Source organism: Mycteria americana, chromosome 8 (assembly GCF_035582795.1).
Source record: "Mycteria americana isolate JAX WOST 10 ecotype Jacksonville Zoo and Gardens chromosome 8, USCA_MyAme_1.0, whole genome shotgun sequence".
Classification (NCBI taxonomy): domain Eukaryota; kingdom Metazoa; phylum Chordata; class Aves; order Ciconiiformes; family Ciconiidae; genus Mycteria; species Mycteria americana.
Window position 1 is genome coordinate 10330119 of NC_134372.1, and position 21220 is coordinate 10351338.

Genomic DNA, 21220 nt, shown 5'->3' on the forward strand with positions numbered 1-21220 from the left:
ACCATGTATTTAAGAAATTAAATTTATCCAACTTTTCACAGAGATAAGACCATCTTTCTGTGTACACCTCCACAATGTAAAAGGAGGCACACCATTTTACATGATCTAGGGCTCCTTTTTCAGTGGTGAGTGAAAAGATTACCATTGTCACTACACCGACATATTTTATGGAAGTGCTTCAAAACTTGCCACTGAGTTTTCAAAATACATCAATATTTCAGTAACTTTTTTGATCATCAAAAACTCTTAGCTCTCACGCTAGTTTAAAGCTGAAAAAATGAAAGAAAATTCAGATTATCAAAATATTACTATTATTTCTTTCTTATTTATTAAAAAATATTTACACACATTTTATTTGTCAGAAGCTCACATTTGGAAAAATTAAGCACCTCTATTCTGTAAAATGTTAGGACTTACAGAGACAAGATGCTATGTCCAGATGAAATTATGAATACAGCATTATTAGTAAAGACACTTAGGTCATCCTAAATAACAAAATTAACAGAGTCAAATTCCAAAATTTCTGTAGCTTAGATCTCCTGTAATACATGAACAAAAAATTTGTTACATATATGTGGCACTGCTTTAAAAAATGCTTCTGTGCTTTGTTTTCATTCTCCTCTCAGCAAGCATATCATTTGTCATCTCTAGTCACAAATATATTCCAAAACATTCTTTAAAATAAATCCAAAATGCATATCCGTGTTTATACAAGTAGCCTGAGATTGTATGCTATTGTACTTAGAGAACATTTCAGTCCAGTTGAGTTATATCAACATAAGTTACATGATTGACTTTTACAACAGAAAGAAAAGGTTGTACTCAAACAACTGTTATTGCCTCAATGGCAAAAAAATCAATGAAAGTAAAATGAACAAGAGATTTTGTCTGAGTTGCAGTTAATACTACTGAAGAGCTATGGATATTAAAAGGTCAACAAATAAATTAGTCCAAGTGTTATGAAATGAATGATTTGGCTTATAATTGTATTGAGTGCAAATTGTTCACTGCCTATTAGACCAGGTAATTTTTAACCATGGTGCCTCAATTACTGTTCCATAAGCAATAATATAGTTGTAAGAGCCACTGGTTCGATCGAGTGACCTATGAGACGCGCCAGGACAGCTGACTTTGCTATGATGGATCACTGAGCCTGATCTCCAAATGGTGCCAAACCTTCCCTTCCCGTGAGGAGATCTCATAAAAGAAACATTACTGCTTGATTCATTTTACCAAAATGTTTGAGTTTTCAAGTGTCAGCAGTTGAGTATAGATTGTGAAGCTCTGTATTTCTTAGAAGAATTACGACAACAGGCATCCTATTGCTTCCAGCAGTCTCTGCTAAATGGCATCATGATGGTTAGGAGGATGCTTTTTCTGCTACTCAGTGGGACTGTGTTGCGAGAAATACACGGCAATCATATTTTACATCACCACGTAAACCACTGCATAACACCTAAAACTAGGCTAGAAATGGAAACTGTAGGTGAGATTATAGACATTACTTCACACTTCTGCAATGCCCTGCATTCAAAGATCTCAAAGCACCACTTTAATGGGAACAAATTAAACTTCACAACATACTTTCTAGGAAAACATTCTCTCTCCCCCATCTTCATCAGGGACAGCCTTAAAGCATAGCTGTTTGGCTGAAGTCACAATGCTCTATGGTTACAACCAAGGCAAGTTTTGCAGGGTGAGGTAATATCTTTTATTAGACCCACTGATACAGGCGAGAAAAGGTACAGTCAGCACGCAGGAAGCAAGGCTCGGGCGCCCAAAAGCTTGTCTGTTTTTTCCAGTTATATCAGTTAGTCTAATATAAGATATTACCACTCCCTACAAACCCTGATAGCCTTAAACAGGGAAAAGAAATTAATCTGTTATTGCTTTCATGCTATGAAGTAACATACACGGCGCTTCATGAGGAGGAGAGGCAGCAGCTGCGTTTCCCCATTGCTCCTAAGGGCATGGTGTTCCCTGTGAGCCAGGGCTCGAAATACGGCAATAAAGGTCTCACCACACTTCCCACAGGACTGGGCCTTAAAGGACCGTAACTACGCAGTAACTACGCATATCTGCTCTCTGCCCATATATAAAATAAACTGAAGATATAAATGCAAATCCTGAATTATCCAATAATCTGTGCAGAAGAAACCACAATAATAAGAGCCTAATTAGAATAGATTGTACCACGTACAACCAAATTCTGTTTATATTGTCACTCCGCTATATTTTTGATAAATCACTACATTCAAACAGTCTATTGGGAGGGTGATTTTCCATTTCATCTCTCCATTGAGCAAAAAAGTGCCACGTGACTGGAGTCTGAATTTCAATTTCACCAGCATACAGTTGAACTGAATATTATTTGGCACAATACAGCGTACAACTGAGCCACTAAATGGCTGATTTACTAAATTATTATTAGATGAGCTCTTGCTGTTCCAAGTGAAAGTGCAGTCACTGTCTCTCTTCATGGTGTGTTCAAATTGTTCTGTGTTTAAATATTCAGCATGAGGCTAATGTGAACTGATGAACTGAGACTACAAACATTCACTTTCAATACAGACAGAGAGACAGAGATGCAACATATCATGCGGCCTGCGGAGGTGAAAATGATTTATATTTAAGGATGCTGCTGCCTACTTCCATTACTATAAGATATTCTTAATTAGCTTTGTGTTTGATTCAGGAGTTTGGAAGTGTAGCTAAAAATCAGCTCCAAAACTGAACTAGCTGTGTGGCTATGGAGGCTTCAGAATCCCGGTGAAGTGGTACTTGAGCCTGGATCTCTGTCAATGAAGTGCATGAGCTGCCACCACAGTTTCATACTTTACTACCTTTAGTATTTGAGTTGCAACTTAAAAGTATCACCTGCAGATCCGACCTCAGCATCAGAAATCCTAGGAAATGTACAGGACTGGCAATGTTGGTTGTGTAATTCTATGACTTTTTGAGGCGGGGGGAGATGGGGAAAAAGGAATTTTTATTTTTTTTTAAAAGGTTAAAAAAAAAAGAAACAATTTCTTTACTGCCACCTGCTGGAGTTGACAATAACCCTTTGTCATACTAAAAGAACAAGCATCTTCACTTAGAGGACAGTTACGGCAAGCATTTAAAATACTGTGATCCCAGACACTTACAGTAGATTAGAATTTTTTATTGGTGCTGTGTTGCCATAACAACATAAAGACAGCAGATGACTTAAGCTAAGCTTGCAAAGCAAAAGGCTGCTCATCTGGCAGTTAAAGTGAATACAGTTCACTTCACAAGTTCCCCATATGGACCCTTAGTGTATGGTAATGAGGATACCATATGGTGGGAGAAAATGCACAGAGAACAATTGTGCTCTACTGGATGAGTGAAGTGAGCAGGAAGTTATGAGGAAACGCAGGAGAGAGATTTGTGCGTGTGCTGTCTAACTCAAGGGTTTCTTTCAGAGGGGGGTTCTCTCTCTTCTTAATCTTCTTAATATATACATGCATAGAAATGACAGAGAAACATATTGTACATTTTGCAACATCATTCATCATAAACTGTCAGCTGTGTTTGTAAATCAGCTTGGTAAGATCTTATAAATTTGTAATTCTTAAAAGGTAAAAGTGCTAAGTTTTTAGACAAAGTGCAGGAAAATTTAAGCACTTCTGACAAGTAGAAACATTAGTGGTAATCATTTTAAAAATGCTTGCATCTTTCTGCCTGCATGTTTAGCTGTAAATAATGCCGCAATGAATAAAAGCTTTAAAAAGGGGAGGGGAGGATGAAATGGAATAAATATTTTTTATTTTATTTCCAAAAGGATAAAAAGTAATAGTTGATCAGAACCATATGCATGCAAGATCCTGCTGTAAATGTACATATGCTATACAGTACGCTGTACTAACCAGGTCCTAAACCTGGTAAGACAGCTTGCTAAAGGCTGCAAAGTCAATTTTGTACTACACATGCTTCATAAAAGATGAATATAAATGCATTAGTTAGACACGGTGAGCTAAATTAGAAGGTCAGGCAGGGCTGGAAGGGCTGAAATATCACACAACCAATGACTGTAATTACTCTTTTTTTAAGTCTATTAAGTGGTGTTGTTCTATCAAGGCTCAGGGGTATAGGACATGAAGTACAAGATAAAGTAATGTGTATTTATTACTCCCACGGGATCAATTTACTAGATATTTTCAGCTCCATGGAGCAAAATACACAAATGCAGCCTTTGTTACTTTCTTCAAACTGGGGCTTTTTCCTTCAAAAGCTCTGCTCCTCGAAGGGACCATGTTTACCTGTTTGGTATCTTCCTGCCACCCTCAGTTAATTGTTGTATTTAAAAACAATAACAATAAGGATGCAGGAATAGAGAAATGCGGGGATCCCTCTTACAGGATGTTCCAACAAGTGGTTCGAGTTGCTCAGATGGAATGCGCAGACTAGAAAATCCAATCCCAGGCATGGTTTTTACCCCAAGGCAAAGCAGAAATCAGGAATGGAGAATGGCGCAGAGCTCCTTGTCATCGTGTTAGCCCTGATCTATTAAAAGTTTTGTCATAGATTCTAAATTATACCATCTGCTCTAATCATTTGCTGAGTAAATGCTGACCCACTTATAAAGAAAACTCACTGAAATGTGTATGCACGCCGTTGACCTTCAGAAGGGAAAGGGCTCCTTGCCAGCCATTTGTATGTGGCTCTGCCCTTCAGCGAGCAGTGTGGCTCTGTCCCTTAGCTCTCTCTCATCTCAGACTCTTTGCATATTCTTTGCATATTCCTCTGACATGCACCACCCCATCAGGGTGATACTTTCATAGTAGCCTCAGGCATATTGGTTGTCTTCTCAATAGCTTTGAAACTCTCTCCCTGGATATTTTCAAGAGGATAAATTGAAAACCAAACCCCACAAAACCAAACAAGCCCCTCAATGAACTAAATGCTCAAATTGTTAGGAAATGAAATAAACCCCAACTGTTAAGGGTTCAATACCAACCTTAATTCTGGTCTCACATTCCTATAAATTTTACAGTACAGTGTAGAAACCGCCAAGCACATCTCATGCCCTCCTTCCTTTAGAGATGAACTCCAACAGCTCCTCTTCACGATTCCCTTTCCTGCCCATACTTAGTATAAAAGTTTCCTAACAGCCCTCTTGTTACACTGGGTGGGAAAAAAACCCAAAACATGTGCTTTCTTAGCTGAAAATGACTAACTTAGGCTAAAATACAGTATCTTGAGTTAGCAGACGGAGATCCATTCTGGAATTTCCATTGGGTCTGTCTGAAGCAGCAAACCTGAGACAAGCCCTGTCTTCATTGTTATTTTAACCTCCGCTAGCAAGCCTGGGCCAACCCACCCACATTTAGCGACAACCTTTATTTGCAATATAAACAATACCCATGTCACGATGGATAAAGGGCAGATCTGTGGGATTTCATATGGGAAAAGACAACTGCTTTTGCCAGCCACTGGTTCCTAATAACCACCTGTCTTCTATTAGTGTCCTAAACGAGGAGGTGGGGTACGTCTTGGGGGGGTGTCTAATGACTGACCAGAGAAAAGGAGCTGAAGGGAAGGTGGAGCCTGGTTACGTGTGCTCTCCGCTCAGCAGGGAGGCCCCTGTGTGCTAGAGAGAGAGAGGCTCCACTTTCATCTACATGAAGAGAAACCAGAAGGTCCCTTTCAGGAAGGATAAGGGGTCTCCTAGAGAGAGCACTTAAGCAACAGGCTGGGAGGGAGAGGATGTCAGATCGCGGAGGGGGTCCGTGCAATGACTTGCTTCTCAAGCACAGAGTGAACAATCTTGCGCTTAATTTAAATACAAGTGATGAGTTGTAAGAGTGGTGAAAATGGCAAATAAATTCTAGGAAATTGCATATAAAGAGGAATTGTTGTTATTAAATCATTTAGGATGGATGTGTTTCAAATCTCGCTCACAGTTGAAGCTGTTTTACAGCTATAGCTGTGGAGTTTTAACAAAATTGCAGATTCGCAAAGTATCTGCCAGGGATTTATTTTAAGGATTGTAGGGTAGTTACATGAATGAACCTCAATAGACTCAACATGTTGTTGTGATCTGAACTCTTTAGTGATTTCCACTGCAGTTATGCATGCAAGAACCAACACGTGTGTATTTGTGTGCACATATGCAAACACATGAGACGGGGAAATTGCACACACAGGTGCAGGCTTATTCCCCAGTTCCACAGGCAGGCTTTCTACAGACCGCTCCTACAGGACAATGATACGATTTCTTTACGTTAGCATCATGGTATTTCTTTTCACTTCTCCCCAGAGATCTCTTGTTTAAACCTGCTGATCTGCCTCCTGTCTGTCTTAGAAAGGAAAGACTATATTGCCCAGCACACTCCTGGTCCGAGCTTTGGGTGCTAATCCCACCACCTCTGTACTGTCGGTCTCTCCTCTTGGTGCATGTGTTTGTGCGTGTGTGTGTGTATGTACAGACATGCACATCTGCTAGTGACAGCCCTACACTGGCTACTTTCCCTGACCTGCTCTGTACAAGAAGGGAACAGGACTCTGGCCCATAGCTGGCTCCATACTTTAAACTTTAAACTCCATACTTACACTACTTTAAACACATCTCTACATCAACTGCCAGTCTAGCAGTCCAAAGACCCTAATCCCCAGGTGGTCCCATTCTCCTCACTATGGGAGGATATTCTCCACTGCAATATGGCTCCTGAAGCACTGGGAGACAGAAAAAAAAAATCAAAATATGGCTTTTTTCTTTGCCTACTTCCAGCAGATAGCTGGAACATTTCAAAAAATTCATCCCAAGCATGAACAATGAGCACTTCTGAAAATACTGGTTCTAAACTAGTGGAGATCAAACTTCTCAAATAGCTTCAATGGTTTTAGAAATGCCTGTTGACACAGATATGGCTGTTAACTCCTCAGCTCTGGAGGGTAGAGCACGTGCTAACACTCACTTGATGGCCTCACCAATTCTCCTTGACTGCAGGGATAAGCCACACAGCAGAATGCTCTTGTTGGTCCATGAGAAGGACTGCATGCCCTTATGAACACAAAAATTATAACCATTTCTGTTTCTTGAAAGAGCTCTAATTCATCAGTAATGTTTCAATGAAATAACAGCCACAAACCTAGCAGCGATTATAGAAAAGTGTTTTGTTTTATTTATTTAATGCATAAGTACAAGCTTTTTAATGAACAGAAAGTGATGATGCACTGGCAGGACAATGGGGAAAATGGAAGAAAGGATATTGAAAGCTTTGAGCACCACTCTCCTCTCTGCTGTCTCGCTCTCTGTCTCTCTCATACATTTGCCCTCTCTGCCTGTGGTTCCACTGTGGAAGCCATATGGCTTCCAACTCTCTTCTAAGTAGCCACTGAGAATTGTCTATAGTGGAATACTGCCAAAGCCCTTCCTGGTTTAATGACATGGGGAAGAGCGCTGTGCAGTGCTTACCCAGCACAGAGACTCACTGCGTCCTTGATTATGATCCTGGAGCCAGCAAGCAATGCTGGGAATTGAACCATCAGTGCCTCAAATACAGAAGTCGACATGTGCCAACCCCTGCTGCATTCAGCCTCTGTGCGTGGCATATTAATGAGTCTTGAACTTGAGGTCCAACCTTCAAGCTTGCACAGAAGGAATTACCCAAAGACAGAAAAAAAGGTCCTCTTTGTCCTGTTTCCCTCTAATCTTGCATAGTGATACTAGTTTCTTCACTGAGTTTGTTCAGTCCTTAAGCAGTAGCTTTTTTTTTTTTAGGCCATCACATCATACCTCTGCATACATAACCACAATTCCCCTTGATTTAAAGATTTGAAAAAATAGCTTGAAAAGATACTCAGAACCAACACATTAAGCTAAGAGGGTATATGAGGGGACGGATGACTCAGTACTAATCCCCATTCTCACACCCTATCCATAAATACCTGCTAAATGTCAGAGTCAGGATACGGAGCTTTCTTCTGCCTGTTTTTATGTCCTATGACACTAGATAGCAGGAACATGTGGCTATCAGTGTGGTAACAGTCTCAGTCTAAACGGGAAAGAGGAGGGTGCTCAGCTTGATGGCTGCATTCCCATACCAGCACAAAAGAGCATTGCTGGGGACCCCCTCAGTGCCATGGGTGTCAGAAAGTGAGCCCAATACCTGTGGACGTTGGTGATGCACTACAACCCACAGCTGCATAACCAAAGTTGGAATTGTTCAGTCTTATTTCACTTGAATTTCCTGATTTAGAGGAAAGCCATGACCATCTACTAGTCAGCTGGAACACTGGGTTCAGGGAAGTTTTGCAGCATTTCTTCTGGGCCTTGCAAATGCCTGGTGCACAGTGAAGGCTGGTCTCTTATTTTCTGAGAAACAATTTTTCTCCACGTGCACATTTGGCAGCAGAGGCACGATAGAGATGAAAGAGCCCCTACAGAAGGATGCTCTCTTTCTTTGGAAAGGGTTGCACCTCTGGAGGGAAATTTGACAACCTATGAAAGCTGTGTCCTGCTGCAAATCTGTCCAAAAGTCAGAGAAAGGGACAGCTTGTAGAGGGTGAAGAGAGCCAATGTAAAATGTAACTCTCCAGGACAGCATGTTTCTCTGGTGGTAAGAGGGAAGGACAACACATCATCGACCCTGAAACCACAGTCTACAGCCTTCCTAGGCAAAGATAAAAGACTTAACAAGCCTATAAAAAAATCACATACTGAGTTTTATTTCTGTCAAGAAATAAAACAAAATAAGTTACGGTGTTCATGAAATCTTCTCACTTTTGAAACACTTCAGAAATTTAACCGATCAAAGCCCACAACAATCCCTGACGAAAGCCTACTGACAGCTCAGGAAGGTACGGAAGAAAAGTCACAAAGGCTATACTGGACGTGCATTATTTGAGGGATCTGGCCTAAGGCATCAAAGCCCAATTTGGTCTATGTCTCAGGTCTGCAAATTCACATCTTCCTTTCCATAAGTCAAAGGCGGTGTTCTTCAAATACACACACTTGGCCTATTTGACTCCCCAACTCACTCACTAACAGCCATGATGCTAGAGCAAATAAAACACATGGTGGCAGTTGGTCACATACAGTAACTCCAGCTCATGCACGCTATTGCTCAGTGTTCCTGTGACAAAGAGCAACATTTTTTTCAAATACCCCACCTTTCTCCAGTATATCACAAAACTCACCTCAAATTGTCGCCAGAGAAAGTACAGTCTGGCAAGGTAGCAAGAACAGATGTGAGTGCAGACCCAGACAGCATTTTCACAGTACAAGACAGAAGTACTAGAAGTGTATGTGAACTATTCTGTTTCTTCCTCAGCTTTCACTTGACAGAAATCAACAAAAAAACTCCCACTAATTTTGATGGAAACAAACATCAAATCACTTCACTATGCATTGCTCTAATTATTTCAGCAATCCTGAAATAAAGCAGTATATAGTAATTATTATCTAAACCAATACATGGTGCAGCAGCAGTGGACCCTGAAGATCCAAATAACTTGATTTTATCAATGGTGAAGTTCTCAAAATCATAATGGCAAGTACTACTGTGATACCAAAACCAAGAAGCATCATTCTTCTATGAATAAGCTGCTCAGGTTCCAAAATACCAACCAAAAACGTGTTCTTTGTTAAGTAGTTCAGAACACAGAGTGAGATTTGCTTTTAAGAAAGGCAAGAGCTGTTTGAGTTAGCTGTGACTCAGAAAGTCACAGAAGTCTCATAAGCCTACAATGAAAGTTGCTGATTGGGCTTTATTGGTCATGCCTCTGTTTCAGCTTATCTGGGTTGGCTACCAAACCAGGACCGTTACCATCTACAGAGTCTTGTGCTTTCAGACAAAAACATGCAGTAACCAGCTTTACCATATTTAATAAAACAATAAACTTTGTGCTGACCTTTGGCAAGCGTTCGGGGTCACCAGGGTGCCGGGGAATAACCTTCTGTAACCTTTGGAAACCATAGTCAATGGTGGGTTCGTTCAGAGCTGAAACAACAACAAACAACATTGTGATGTGACAAATGCATAGCAAGCAGGCTCCGTTGTACTGTAACAATTGGCAATGCATTGCAAGACCAAGGAAGGACACGGCAAAATTCCCTTTTACTGAAATCAGCGCTGACGATGAAGTCTTGGTTCAAAAGTTATTTGAGGTTGGTTCTGAGGCTTTGGTTCAAACAGCAATGCAAACCTTCCCACTTGAGCTCCTAAAACAAGGTTGCTGGAAAATTTGGGGATGTTGCATACATCTTCCAAATAGGAAGCAATTATTATATCTGAAAGCTGCAATGAAATTAATTTGATAAATACTTTGCACCCCATGTTTCATGTTGGTTTTTTTCCTGCTTTCATATTACGAGGAAGGTCCTTTGTGATTGGAAGACAGAAGAAGTAACTATTACGGAGTCTCTCTTGTTCCAGATTCTATTATACATTTAATATGCTCCATGTGCAATGATCACATATAATTTTGTTGTGAACTACAGGCATTTGTCTTGGCAGAGGCTTTATTTTTCACTCATCGACACTGACTTCAGCAGCTCGGCTCAGGCTCCAATCAGCACTAAACTGATCCAAAAGACTTAATGAATTAAAAAAAAAAAAAATCTATGTTTTTAGTTCATCTTTCCCTAGTCCTTGTCCAATAAAATGGAGGAGAGAAATGGTGGAAGTGAAACACTTTAATCTTCATGAAAATGCTGGTCTGCCTGCATTAATCGAAGCTCTGATTGTGCCAAGCCTTTAAGCACATGCTTATCTGTAAGCACATACTTAAACCCATTTGCTTTCAGCAAAGCAAATTTGAGCATATTATGTTTTTTATATGATTGCCTATAATTACAGGGGACTGCACTGAATGACCTTCTAGCTATATTTCCAGTCATATGATCACTTTAAAACTCAGATGTTAGTGAGACTTCAACATGTGCTTAAAATTTCCTAAGTGCTTTGGTGAACTGGAACAACAGTCAAGCATTCTCAAGCATCTCTAAACAACAGCGCATCTTGACTCTCCCACGCCAATAGAGATGATGAAATTTTCCACAGCAATTTGTTTCCAATTTTTTTTAGTTAAATGAAAAAAAAAATTTCCAATATGGATTTTTGTATTTTCAGCCTTATTTTTTGGTGGGAAGGAAATCTGATTTTTTTTTTTTTTCATTTTAAAGTTTTTCTTATTTTGTCTTAGCTTATTAAGAGCAAAAAAAATTTATTTCTTGCACAAGGTCTGCCTACGAAATTATGAATATATCTTGCACCTTTATGATGGTTTTATTATGAACTTTATTACGTGGCTAGAATGATGCGATCTGATTCTTGCAAAGAGATTTAGCATCAAACTATATCTCCCAGTCTCACTTGTGTAAGCACTCTCATGTGGCTCAGTGATACTTATCCCACAGCAAGTTACACGACTCCATCAGTCTGATCAACATGGCACAATTTGTCCATACTTCCCCCTTTTAAGTGAAGAGAACATTTTTTCATACTCCTAACTTTAAAGATCTTTAGCTAGACCACATTGTTATCATGAAAGTAATACCTAATCACTGGCTTGTTTTTCATTAATTGGTGTTCCATAAACAATCCCACAAAACAGTCCCGTTTTTATAGAAACTGTTCAATTTAAATTATTATTTTCAAACCACATTTCTACAGCAGATAGTCCTGCTGGGCAACCAAAGGGTCAGATTTTTATATCCTCCTGGACCTTCAGTACATCCCAACTCCATAAGCAGGCCCAGCAATGCTACTGCCAAGTGAGGCGGAAGGAAGGTGGTGTAGCGGAATCCAGGTCTACCCAACAGCAGTGAAACACAAGCATGTGGCTGCTGGGGACTGGCTGGAGAGGCGTACAGTCCAAGCAGAATCTCAACATTTCCCTAATATCAGAAAGGAATCTTCTGAGCATATCCTGAAATTACTGGTAGAGTATTATGGCAACACCAGACGAGAAATCTTTCAGGATTTTACTTTCTGGGCTATTGTCAGAAGTTTTTTATTGCCCCAGAGATCATGGCATCACTCCAGTCTCCTCGGGTTTTTTTATGCATTTCCCTTTATCGGGAATATCTGAATTTGACCTTTTATTTATATTCAGGTCATTGTATGGAAGAGGTGAGAATAAGGCTTTTCCTCTGCTTGTGGCCCTTCTGGTTTTTGGATGGTTGGGCCTTTTTTCCACATTTCCTGTCGCACCCTGGCCACATGCTCTCTACTCTGTTGTGTAGTTTTGCAGAAAATATCAAAGTATCTGGGTCTGTAAACCTCTGTTTTGATTACCTTGAGTTTCCTTACATGACTCCTTATCGTGGACCTGTTTAGTTTACGCCTGCTTCAAATTTTACAATAAATTAATTTACTGCTATTTATATTTATCATCAAAAATAGCTGTTCTCTGAGAAGATTAAAAAAAACCCCTACAGTTCTAATTTATGTTTCTTTTGCAAATATGTTAGAAGATTTTAGTGTGGTTCTGTCAAATGTGTTTCTTCTCTAATTCAGTCTAGTTTATGGCCATTTTCCCTTTACATCCTTTGGGAAAGTAGTTACTAAATTCTGCAATATTATAAATGGAGGCCAGTTCTGAAATCCCCCCAGAGACAGCAGTCATTTTCTCATATCTTCCCACACATTCAACACATTTGAAATCCACAGAGTATTTCCTGTAAGTATTTTCTGAACTAAATGACCAAAAAAAATGTTAATTTTATGGTCCAATCTCACAAGGCATCAAGCATCCTCTGAGAGATACTGAAAACTTTCTGCTTCAAATAGCTTCAGCTTTACTTTAGTGGTGGGGAGAGGCTGCAATTTGCAGGATTGGGTCCTAAACTGTAGTTGTCAAATATCACTCATTAGTCTATAACTGTTCAACCCTTTCAATCTTAGATAAAATGAAAAAAAGAAATCTTTAACTGCCTGAACATCTAACCACAGACAGATTGGATGATACCAGCCCTCCATTCCTCCATTCCTCAGTTCATTTATAATCCAAGTCAAATGTAGTTAGTCATATCTCAAAGAGCGAGCCCTGTTTAAATATTTAGCCCAATCTGCAGTGTTAAGGCCACACCAGTTCCTGTGTCAGTCGCTGACAAAACTCCAAAGAAAAGGTGATATTCTGATCTCCAAGCATTGCAGAAGAGCCGGTGCTCAGGCCACCGGTAGCGGCAGCTAACGTACAAGGTCAGATACCAGCTTCACGCAAGGGTTTGCCTCTGTCCTCAGGACGTGCGAGCCTGGTCTCTGCCTTTCAAGTCCATTCACAGTAACGCATTTCCCAGTGCTCTAATTCAAAGAACGGGGTTTTTTTCCATGATTGGGAAAAAAGAATCAATAAGAAATACAAACTCTATTTGTGTTCTTGACAACCATACATTAAAAACAAGCTAACACATACTGTACTTAAAATGCATTCCCATTACCCTAAATTTTAAAAGTACTATTGAAAGTACTACTAACTTTAAAAAACTGTATTCAATTCAAATAGGTCCCAAGGCTAATGGAAGCAATTTGTATACCAACCCAAACTGACTGGCCCACTTTTCAAAATACAGGTATGATAATCTTGCGGTTTTAAAAGGACATTTAAATTGAAAGACTGTGAATTTAGTACATAATTATACCGATAGAACCCTTTAACTTGTCAACTTGTAAATCTAAAAGGCTATCAATCATTTCTAAAGAGGAAATAAACCTTAAAATTCTTTGATTGACAGTGCTTACTTTTTATGTGAAAAAAAAAAAAGGAGTAAAGTGGTCAGAAATCCATTTACAAAAGTACATTGTTTTACATAGGTGAGTAAAAAGCCAATAATTACACCTCCAAAAGACATATAAATCAAAGTAAGTACTTTTCCCTCACTTACATATTTTAAGTTGCAGTAAACTTCAGGTAACTTTTTATTAAAATACTTTTCCAAATGCAAAGCTTATTGAAGCCATTAATAGAGTAGCATTTTCATTTAAGCTAATATAATCATTTTTGCAAATACAAGATTTAAGCCATTTTTCTCCTTGCAAACAATAAACTTTCAGCCTGTCTCTTGTGTGAATTAACTAAAATTACACCCAGGTGTACAAAATCTGTCTATCTATCCTAGTGTATGAGTTAAGGCACAATATTTATTATTCTTACCATTTTATGAATTACTTCTTAAACCCTTGAGGAAGAACTTTCTTTCAAATTAGACTCTAACAGAATAAGCCATGAAGCTCTTTATGCAGCAAGTCTAAAGCCATAACTCATAAAATCTAAGGCTTTTAATCAAGAAAATGCACAATGTCTATGGAAATAAGGATGCGTACACTATATTCATCTTTTCAAAGTCCAACTTATTTTTCAACAGAAATGCTGCTTATGACTCTGAGAAAAATGTTTCCACCATAACTGTAATTTCAAATTCTGCACAAATAATTTTAATAACTACATGTAGATAATCCACCATCTTTAAAAGTCTCTTTCTCTTTTTTTTTTTTAACTAGTCAGTGGAGGGCTTTTTTTAATATTTCACATAATGAATTCCTACTGTGTCAATAAAGCTTTGGTCGTTAATTGAATGACTGTCTGATGTATCTGAGAGAGGAATTTGTTTCTCTGGCCACACTGCCAACTTACAGCAGAATGATCGACACTTAATATCAGCAATTAAAAGGACCTGTTCAAATATCATATGGAATTCGTAGCTTGGGGTAGTGTAGGAGAACTCTTCACCAAGGAAAACTCATTCAGCGAATGCAGAGAGTAATTGAATTAGACACATTTTAACATTATTATTCAAAGAAAAATAAACACACACTACATAGAAGCATTATGGAAATATTTCAGAACGTAAAACATATCCAGTTAATTTGTTTCCCATGCATTCATGGTTTCATTTATTCCTTTTATTTTTCAGCCCTTGTTTCTTTTTCATTCTGTTTGACCCAAAACCAATGAGAAAGCAGCACTTAGACCTATGAAATTCCCATATGCTTTTCCAGTGGAAAAGGCTGCAAGGAGAGGGAAGGGACTCTAAGGGCTCAAATAACAAAAATGAAAAAAGGCTGAAAGCTACAAAAAAATTGGCCTCAGGTCCACAGGTCTGACCGTCCTTATCCCAGATGCAAAATCTGGTCTTGATTGTTTTAAGTGAAACACTCAGGGAAAGGCTGCACATGGAATTAAATGTCCCACAGTGCTTGCTCCTGTGGTGCACCAGCGAGTCTCTGGTTTTCTTGGAAGCAGAGGCACTGTGGGGGAGAGTTTGAAGAAGGTAAGAATGACCTGCAGAAGCGCAGAGCTATGATGGCTTCAGATAATGTCCCGGAGGTTGTGGCTACAACAGTGGAATGGAAGAAGATTCTTTAGACTCTACCTTTGCCTCTTCACAAATCCTTTTTTTTTTTTTTTTAAATTTGGCTCTACAACAAAATTAGACACCCAGTGACAAGTTCTGAATTATAATTCAAAGAGATGGGGCTTTGGGGTCTATAACACAGTTGTTTTGAGGTTTTTCCTGTCTGAAGAGAGAAACTTCACCAAAACATAAATAGAAGTTGACTCTGTGGCCAAGACACACACAGTTACCCATCTCAACACCTCATAGCCACAAAAGAGTATGAAGAAATCCATGCAAAAATGCTGCAGCACTGTCACAGCAATGCAGGCCAGGCCAGGAACACGTTTAATGTGTCTCTCTGTGCCCAGATTAAACCAGGTCAGAACATTTGAAGGCACAGAGAACGAATATTTTAAATAAAATCAAGGGCACCTAGAAAGGCAGACTCTTCAACGGGAGCCTTGCAATCTTAGCATCTTCAGAGGCATTTTATAGCTAAGGACTTCTTTGCTCCTGGACATTTGGCCTCTTCCTCCAGCAACTCAGACGCCCACCTCTATAGTCAGCTCTCTTCCTTTTTAATCTGTACTTCTGTCTGTATTTCCACACTGCTGAGAAATAGCAGTATGGGGTGCAAGCGGCAACAACTGAGAGTAGGCACGCGAAAGGTTGTGGCTTCCGACTCCCCACTCTTACCGAGCACGGATGGACTCTACGAGGAGACGGAAAGCAGGAGCTCCTGCCTCTCATAGAGGCAAGATGCTACCACGGAGCTGATGCAGAGTATTTGCTTTCACTAACAGCCTGCGGGTTCTGTCTCCAAGCCCTGGGTCATTTCTTCTAGAAGCCCCTGACTCTAATGAAATAAAACCTTGACTCTTGGAGATAGGGATAGGACGGGACAGAGCATATTAATATCAAACTCCACGTGCCAAAATGCCTTGCTAAGGCCCTGCAGTGCAGCAAGTCTACCAATGGATATTATAAAGTAACATCTTGACATGGCATGCTGTAAGCAAACCCTACCCAACAACTCTTACGCATAGTGGCCTCTTTATGTCTGCTCTACAAAGACAGGAAAAAAATCACTTCAAAACCCCATCATCAAATGAAAAAAAGTCTGTTTTGCAAATCTCCCTGCAAAGACTATTCCTTTGCTAATTAAAGACTGTTAAATGAAAACATGCAAGCATTTGAGCTATTTGTTGTTGTTGTTGTTGTGAATTTGGCTTGCTTTTTATAGTTTCCTTTCCACTGACTTTCCCTGGAGTGTTTATTCCCACAAGCAATGGAAAACGGAAGCGGGTGGGACAGCGAGAGCCTGCACAGAAAGGTTTGAGCTAGAAAGGCCCTTCCAGTGCTAACTCAGAATTTCTTTGCTTTTCTGGTCTCAGTACTCCCTCACTTAAACATACACTTGTGCATTGAATTTCCATTTTAAAAATCAAACTATGACATTATGTCATTTTTTTAATTAGAAATAGAAAGAGATAGAGATATCCAAAATGTAATTCCTATATTTTATTGCCGTGTAATGCCCAGACAGACACCACGTGCATGTGCCAAGCAATAAAAATGCAGAGCTGAGTCAAATGATAAATCTAACACCTAGATGTCTTGAGTTTCCCTAGTGACTGCTCTTTACTTGAACTAAAGATGCAATAGGCCAGTGTTTGAGGCAGCTCCACTGTGCTCATCAGTGTTATTACAAACATGATAGACAGCGTGATATTTTCTTCCTGATAACAATTTTTCTCCAGCAACTAAGAACCAGAGGAGATATTCCCTTCCCACCTAGTCCAGTTTCTGCAGCCAGTGGGGGTGCTGAAGATGCAAGGAATGCATGTCTTGAGCCCAAATTTTTTAATGAAAGTTAAGGAATGAAATTACTAGATCTGTCCAGCAAGAATCATGTGTTGGTTTCTCAAAATACATTAACTCTGAATGTTCACTCTTAGCAACCTGCAATCTGGCTTGAAAAAAAAAGGCAAACAATTTGTGAGCTTCGCAGTTTCTCCTTCCTCTGACTGCGCTGACCTCTTGTCTAATGGGGAAGATTTGGCCTTAAGGGAGTCTGAAACAGAGTCCAGTTTCAGGCACTGGAATTGAAACACCAATTTCAGAACAGGCTGGTAGAATTCACTGGGGATACGTCTACAGAGGGCCAGAAGGAAATTAATGCATGTTGGTTACTTCGTCTAGTCATCTAGGTTAATTGATGCATCTTTGGCAGTCATTATAAAAAGGAAAGAACAGCATTTACATGTGAATATTTTCCTATTTGTCAGACACATTCTGGTAATGCACATGAGCATGCAGCAAAAAATTTACTGAAAAAGGCTAGCTCTCAATGGATTACCCCTTCATTTAAATAAATAAATACATGTGTACACATACACACAAGCACAAAAATGCATACAAGCCAAGATTCAAAATAATGGACGCCTAAGGTTAGCTATAAGATCTATATTTAGGTCTACTTAAAAGCATTTCAAAAATAAAGACAATGCATTTATTTTTAAACTGTTGGCTCAGAAACAGATGCAGAGATGTACCATACAGAGTGTAGGAAATGCTAAGATGTCATCTCATGTAACCTTTTCTTTCATTTTTTACTATGCATATAGTCAACATTTTTCCTTTGCATCGCTCCTCAAATTCTACAATGTAGGTGCAGACACCTTTAAAATTTTCGTGGAGATAATTTTGTATAACATGCAGGAAGTTGTTTCTTTTTGTCACCCTTCACAAACTCCTTTGGGGTAGACAGCATTGAAAACCATTGTTGTAACATGTTGGTATGCAGAAATATTTTCTTTTGAATAATCCCTCTCACGTGCACGCTTTTAACCCTGCTATTTCTCATCTTCTTTTCAGATTATTAAAAAAAAAAAAATTATTACCAGGGGATGCATAAATGAAAAACTCAGTGTCCTGTCTGAAGGCCAAAGCCATTCCTATCAGAAAGCATCTTAGCCTAAATTTGGCTGTTTCTCAAAATTGTAGACTTCTGATGTGCAAGTGCACTATGGTCAGAGCAAAAAGAATCTTCAAGAGAGAAAACTGGAAAAACACCAGCTATCACATCCAAAACCTCTGCAAATGAGATTCACGGAGAAATACAAGTAGAGCTGAATCATAAAAATGAGATGAATTGTGCCTAGCTGTAATGAACATTATAGGTGTGATGTTCTTGGAAGGGACTGACCTCCTGTGAGGTTTAATTTAGGTCTTTAATCCCTCTCCATAACTAAGCTTAAATCCCTTGAGAAAACAATAGTTTCCAAACATCTTTATTTCTAAACATTAGCTTTGATTTCTCTACATGAAATTGCGATAAGGCTACTCACTCGAAAGCAAAAGGACCATTTTGGCTATATCCTCGATGATGCAGCAAATTGTTTAAAATTAAAACAGTTGGGTTTGTTGTTTGCTAGTTTGTAACATTTAAATAGAAATGTATAATTTGAGAGCTCTCAGTAGTCTCTGATTTTAGTAGCAGTTATATCGCCTGCTTCTATAATTGTTCAGGGGTTTTTTTGCAAAAATTTTGACAATAACTGTTATCAAGGGTAAAAAAAAAAATCATACCAGCCTGTCTGATAAACATGTTTCCCTGCCCTCACACCCCAGTGAGCACTGTGACACTATACTTTTATCATCTAGTGTGTGCTCAGAATGAGCTTAGAACAGCAATTGCCAGGAATAGGCAGGCGATAAACTGCATTGATTTAACACATCTTGTTTTCAATCATGTTTGGATTTTCTGAGCACGCATTTTTCCTGTACTCTAGCTTGTAGCTTTTATCTGACGAGCTGATCCCTTTTCACTGGAAAATGAAAAGGTCGCACAATAAGACACGGTTTACTGGAACTTGAGCACGCACCAGGGAAAGTATTTTAGATAAATACTGTCAGACATAGTAGAGCTGAATTTCAACAGCACAATTGCTAAACAACAATACTTATTACTCTCTAGAACAAGCCTACAAGCAACTTATGGCTCACAGCAGGGGAGATCTCAGAGTTAGGCTCAATAGTTAAAGAAACCTTATTTAAGCCTGTTTAAAGATGCAGTATTGCTTTTGCCTTACATGCACCGACTAGCCATACCTCAGGACCAAACTAAACGCCTCCTCAGTTGCTTTCCCAGGTAATTTATAAATGATGGAAAACCGTATCAATGACTTTTCTTTTTCTTTTTTCCTTTTTTTGGCAGAAAGGTGATTGACTATGTGCTTGATTTAATTTAATCACATGGGGTACTGGGTGGTGGTAAAAAGAAAATTATCCATATGTGAAAGTAATTTAACTGAAACTAATTAATTAACCAAGGTGAGTTGCTGAGGAGGTCAGTAAACAAGCAAGGAGTAATATGGCATGACCCATCTACCAATGGCCAAGGTACAGTAGGCTCATAACAATAAGTCTAATTTATTTTTCCCCTCCCTCTGAAGTGACTGCAATGGTCCTGACCAATACAGTACTGGAAGCAAAGTATCTTTACTTATTCCTACCAGAAGGGGCAAAGAAAACCTCTGAGTTATTCTTTACTGCACTGATTACACCCAAGAAAAGATCTCACCAAGTAAACAAGAAACCTGACTTAATTTTCCTCCTCAGCCTAAGTGGACTAACACCCTTTTCCCTGCAAGGGCTCAGCTGCCAACCTGCAGCCAAGGAGGGGCGATCGGTTCACTCCAGCTGCAGTCCCCTCTTGGCATCTCCTTCCCACGCTTCGTGTGTATGCGTGCACGTAAACGGAGTACGCCTGAGGTCCTCATCTGCTTGCACGTCTTGTACTCAGTGCAGCACCTAAACCTACCCAATCCACCTTGGCTTTTTGCCTGGCAGCAATCTTTCGAAACCAAACTCAAAAAAGTGGGCTTCCCATCCACCTCACCCCTTCAGACTTTGGAAGAGACTCATCTTTGCCAGTGCTTCCCAGTCTGCTCCCCTCTTCCAGCAGCCTTTCTCAGGAGAGGGACCATGTTTTTCATGGACCCCAAACAGCACCCAGACCTCCCCCCTCATTTACAGGTATTTCTGTACCACTGCCAAAAAGCCAGCCCAGCCTCCTGGTGAATAACTTGGATCGCAAGTGAGAACGGCATGTTTAGTAGAGGGATTCCTTCAACACAGGCTATTATTTGCTCTGGCAGCAGCGGGTTCAGCCCCACGGTGTTATTCTGAACGTGTCATGCCCTGCTAGCTCACTTGTGTAATCACTCTTACGTGGCAAAAATATCGCAAATGGGTGATGTCCGCAGGTGAAAGAAGTCCTTCCTGCCTTTTCTCTTCTCCCTGATATATAATCTTTCATCACTTTTACTTACAATTATATACAGTCTCTCAATCCCTGCAAACATAAGATGGGGGTAAGAAACCCCAGCTCCTGATCGAGTCTGTACTTCTGGAGAAAGCGGCCGTGCTTCTCCAGGCTGCCGGTCACTAAGACACGGTCAGCTGCTGGCTCAGCTTAACTATAACAGTTAATGAGACACAGTGATACCACCTATTCCTTATGGAAGGTGCAATACAAAGGGAAGTCCCGGAAACAAAGTATCATCCCTGCAAACATCCTTCCCATTCGTCAGCAATGTCAGTGCAAAACTGGTGTGAAATATTTATGTTTTCCCTGCTTCTCCTGAATGTGCTTATTAGTCATTTAGGCCCAGCACAAACTCATCTTAAATTCACTTTGTCCAAGATTCTTAACCAGTATAAAGCAGAACCATTCTGTTATTTTTTCTGAAACTATACTGATACTGGCTGGAAACTTTACTGGCTGGAGCTTAGTTTATATTTTGCATGTATACATCAGATAGTCAAGCCTCCACCTCTAGTCAGATACATCTGTCTTTCTTGGGTGTTCTGCTCACATTGTAAGTCTTACAGAAAGAATATGACAAATAT

At 39.6% G+C, this 21220-nt stretch overlaps 1 protein-coding gene across 6 annotated transcripts in view; it reads right to left on the bottom strand.

The window, feature by feature from the left end:
* The window catches only part of EBF1 (EBF transcription factor 1), a 285549-nt gene that overhangs the window by 24332 nt on the left and 239997 nt on the right, over window positions 1-21220 (bottom strand). For all 6 annotated transcript variants that reach the window (XM_075509695.1, XM_075509694.1, XM_075509693.1 and 3 more), the window contains exon 11: window positions 9877-9965. In XM_075509695.1, coding sequence (XP_075365810.1) covers window positions 9877-9965 — 89 coding nt within the window. The remainder of the gene's footprint in view (window positions 1-9876; window positions 9966-21220) is intronic.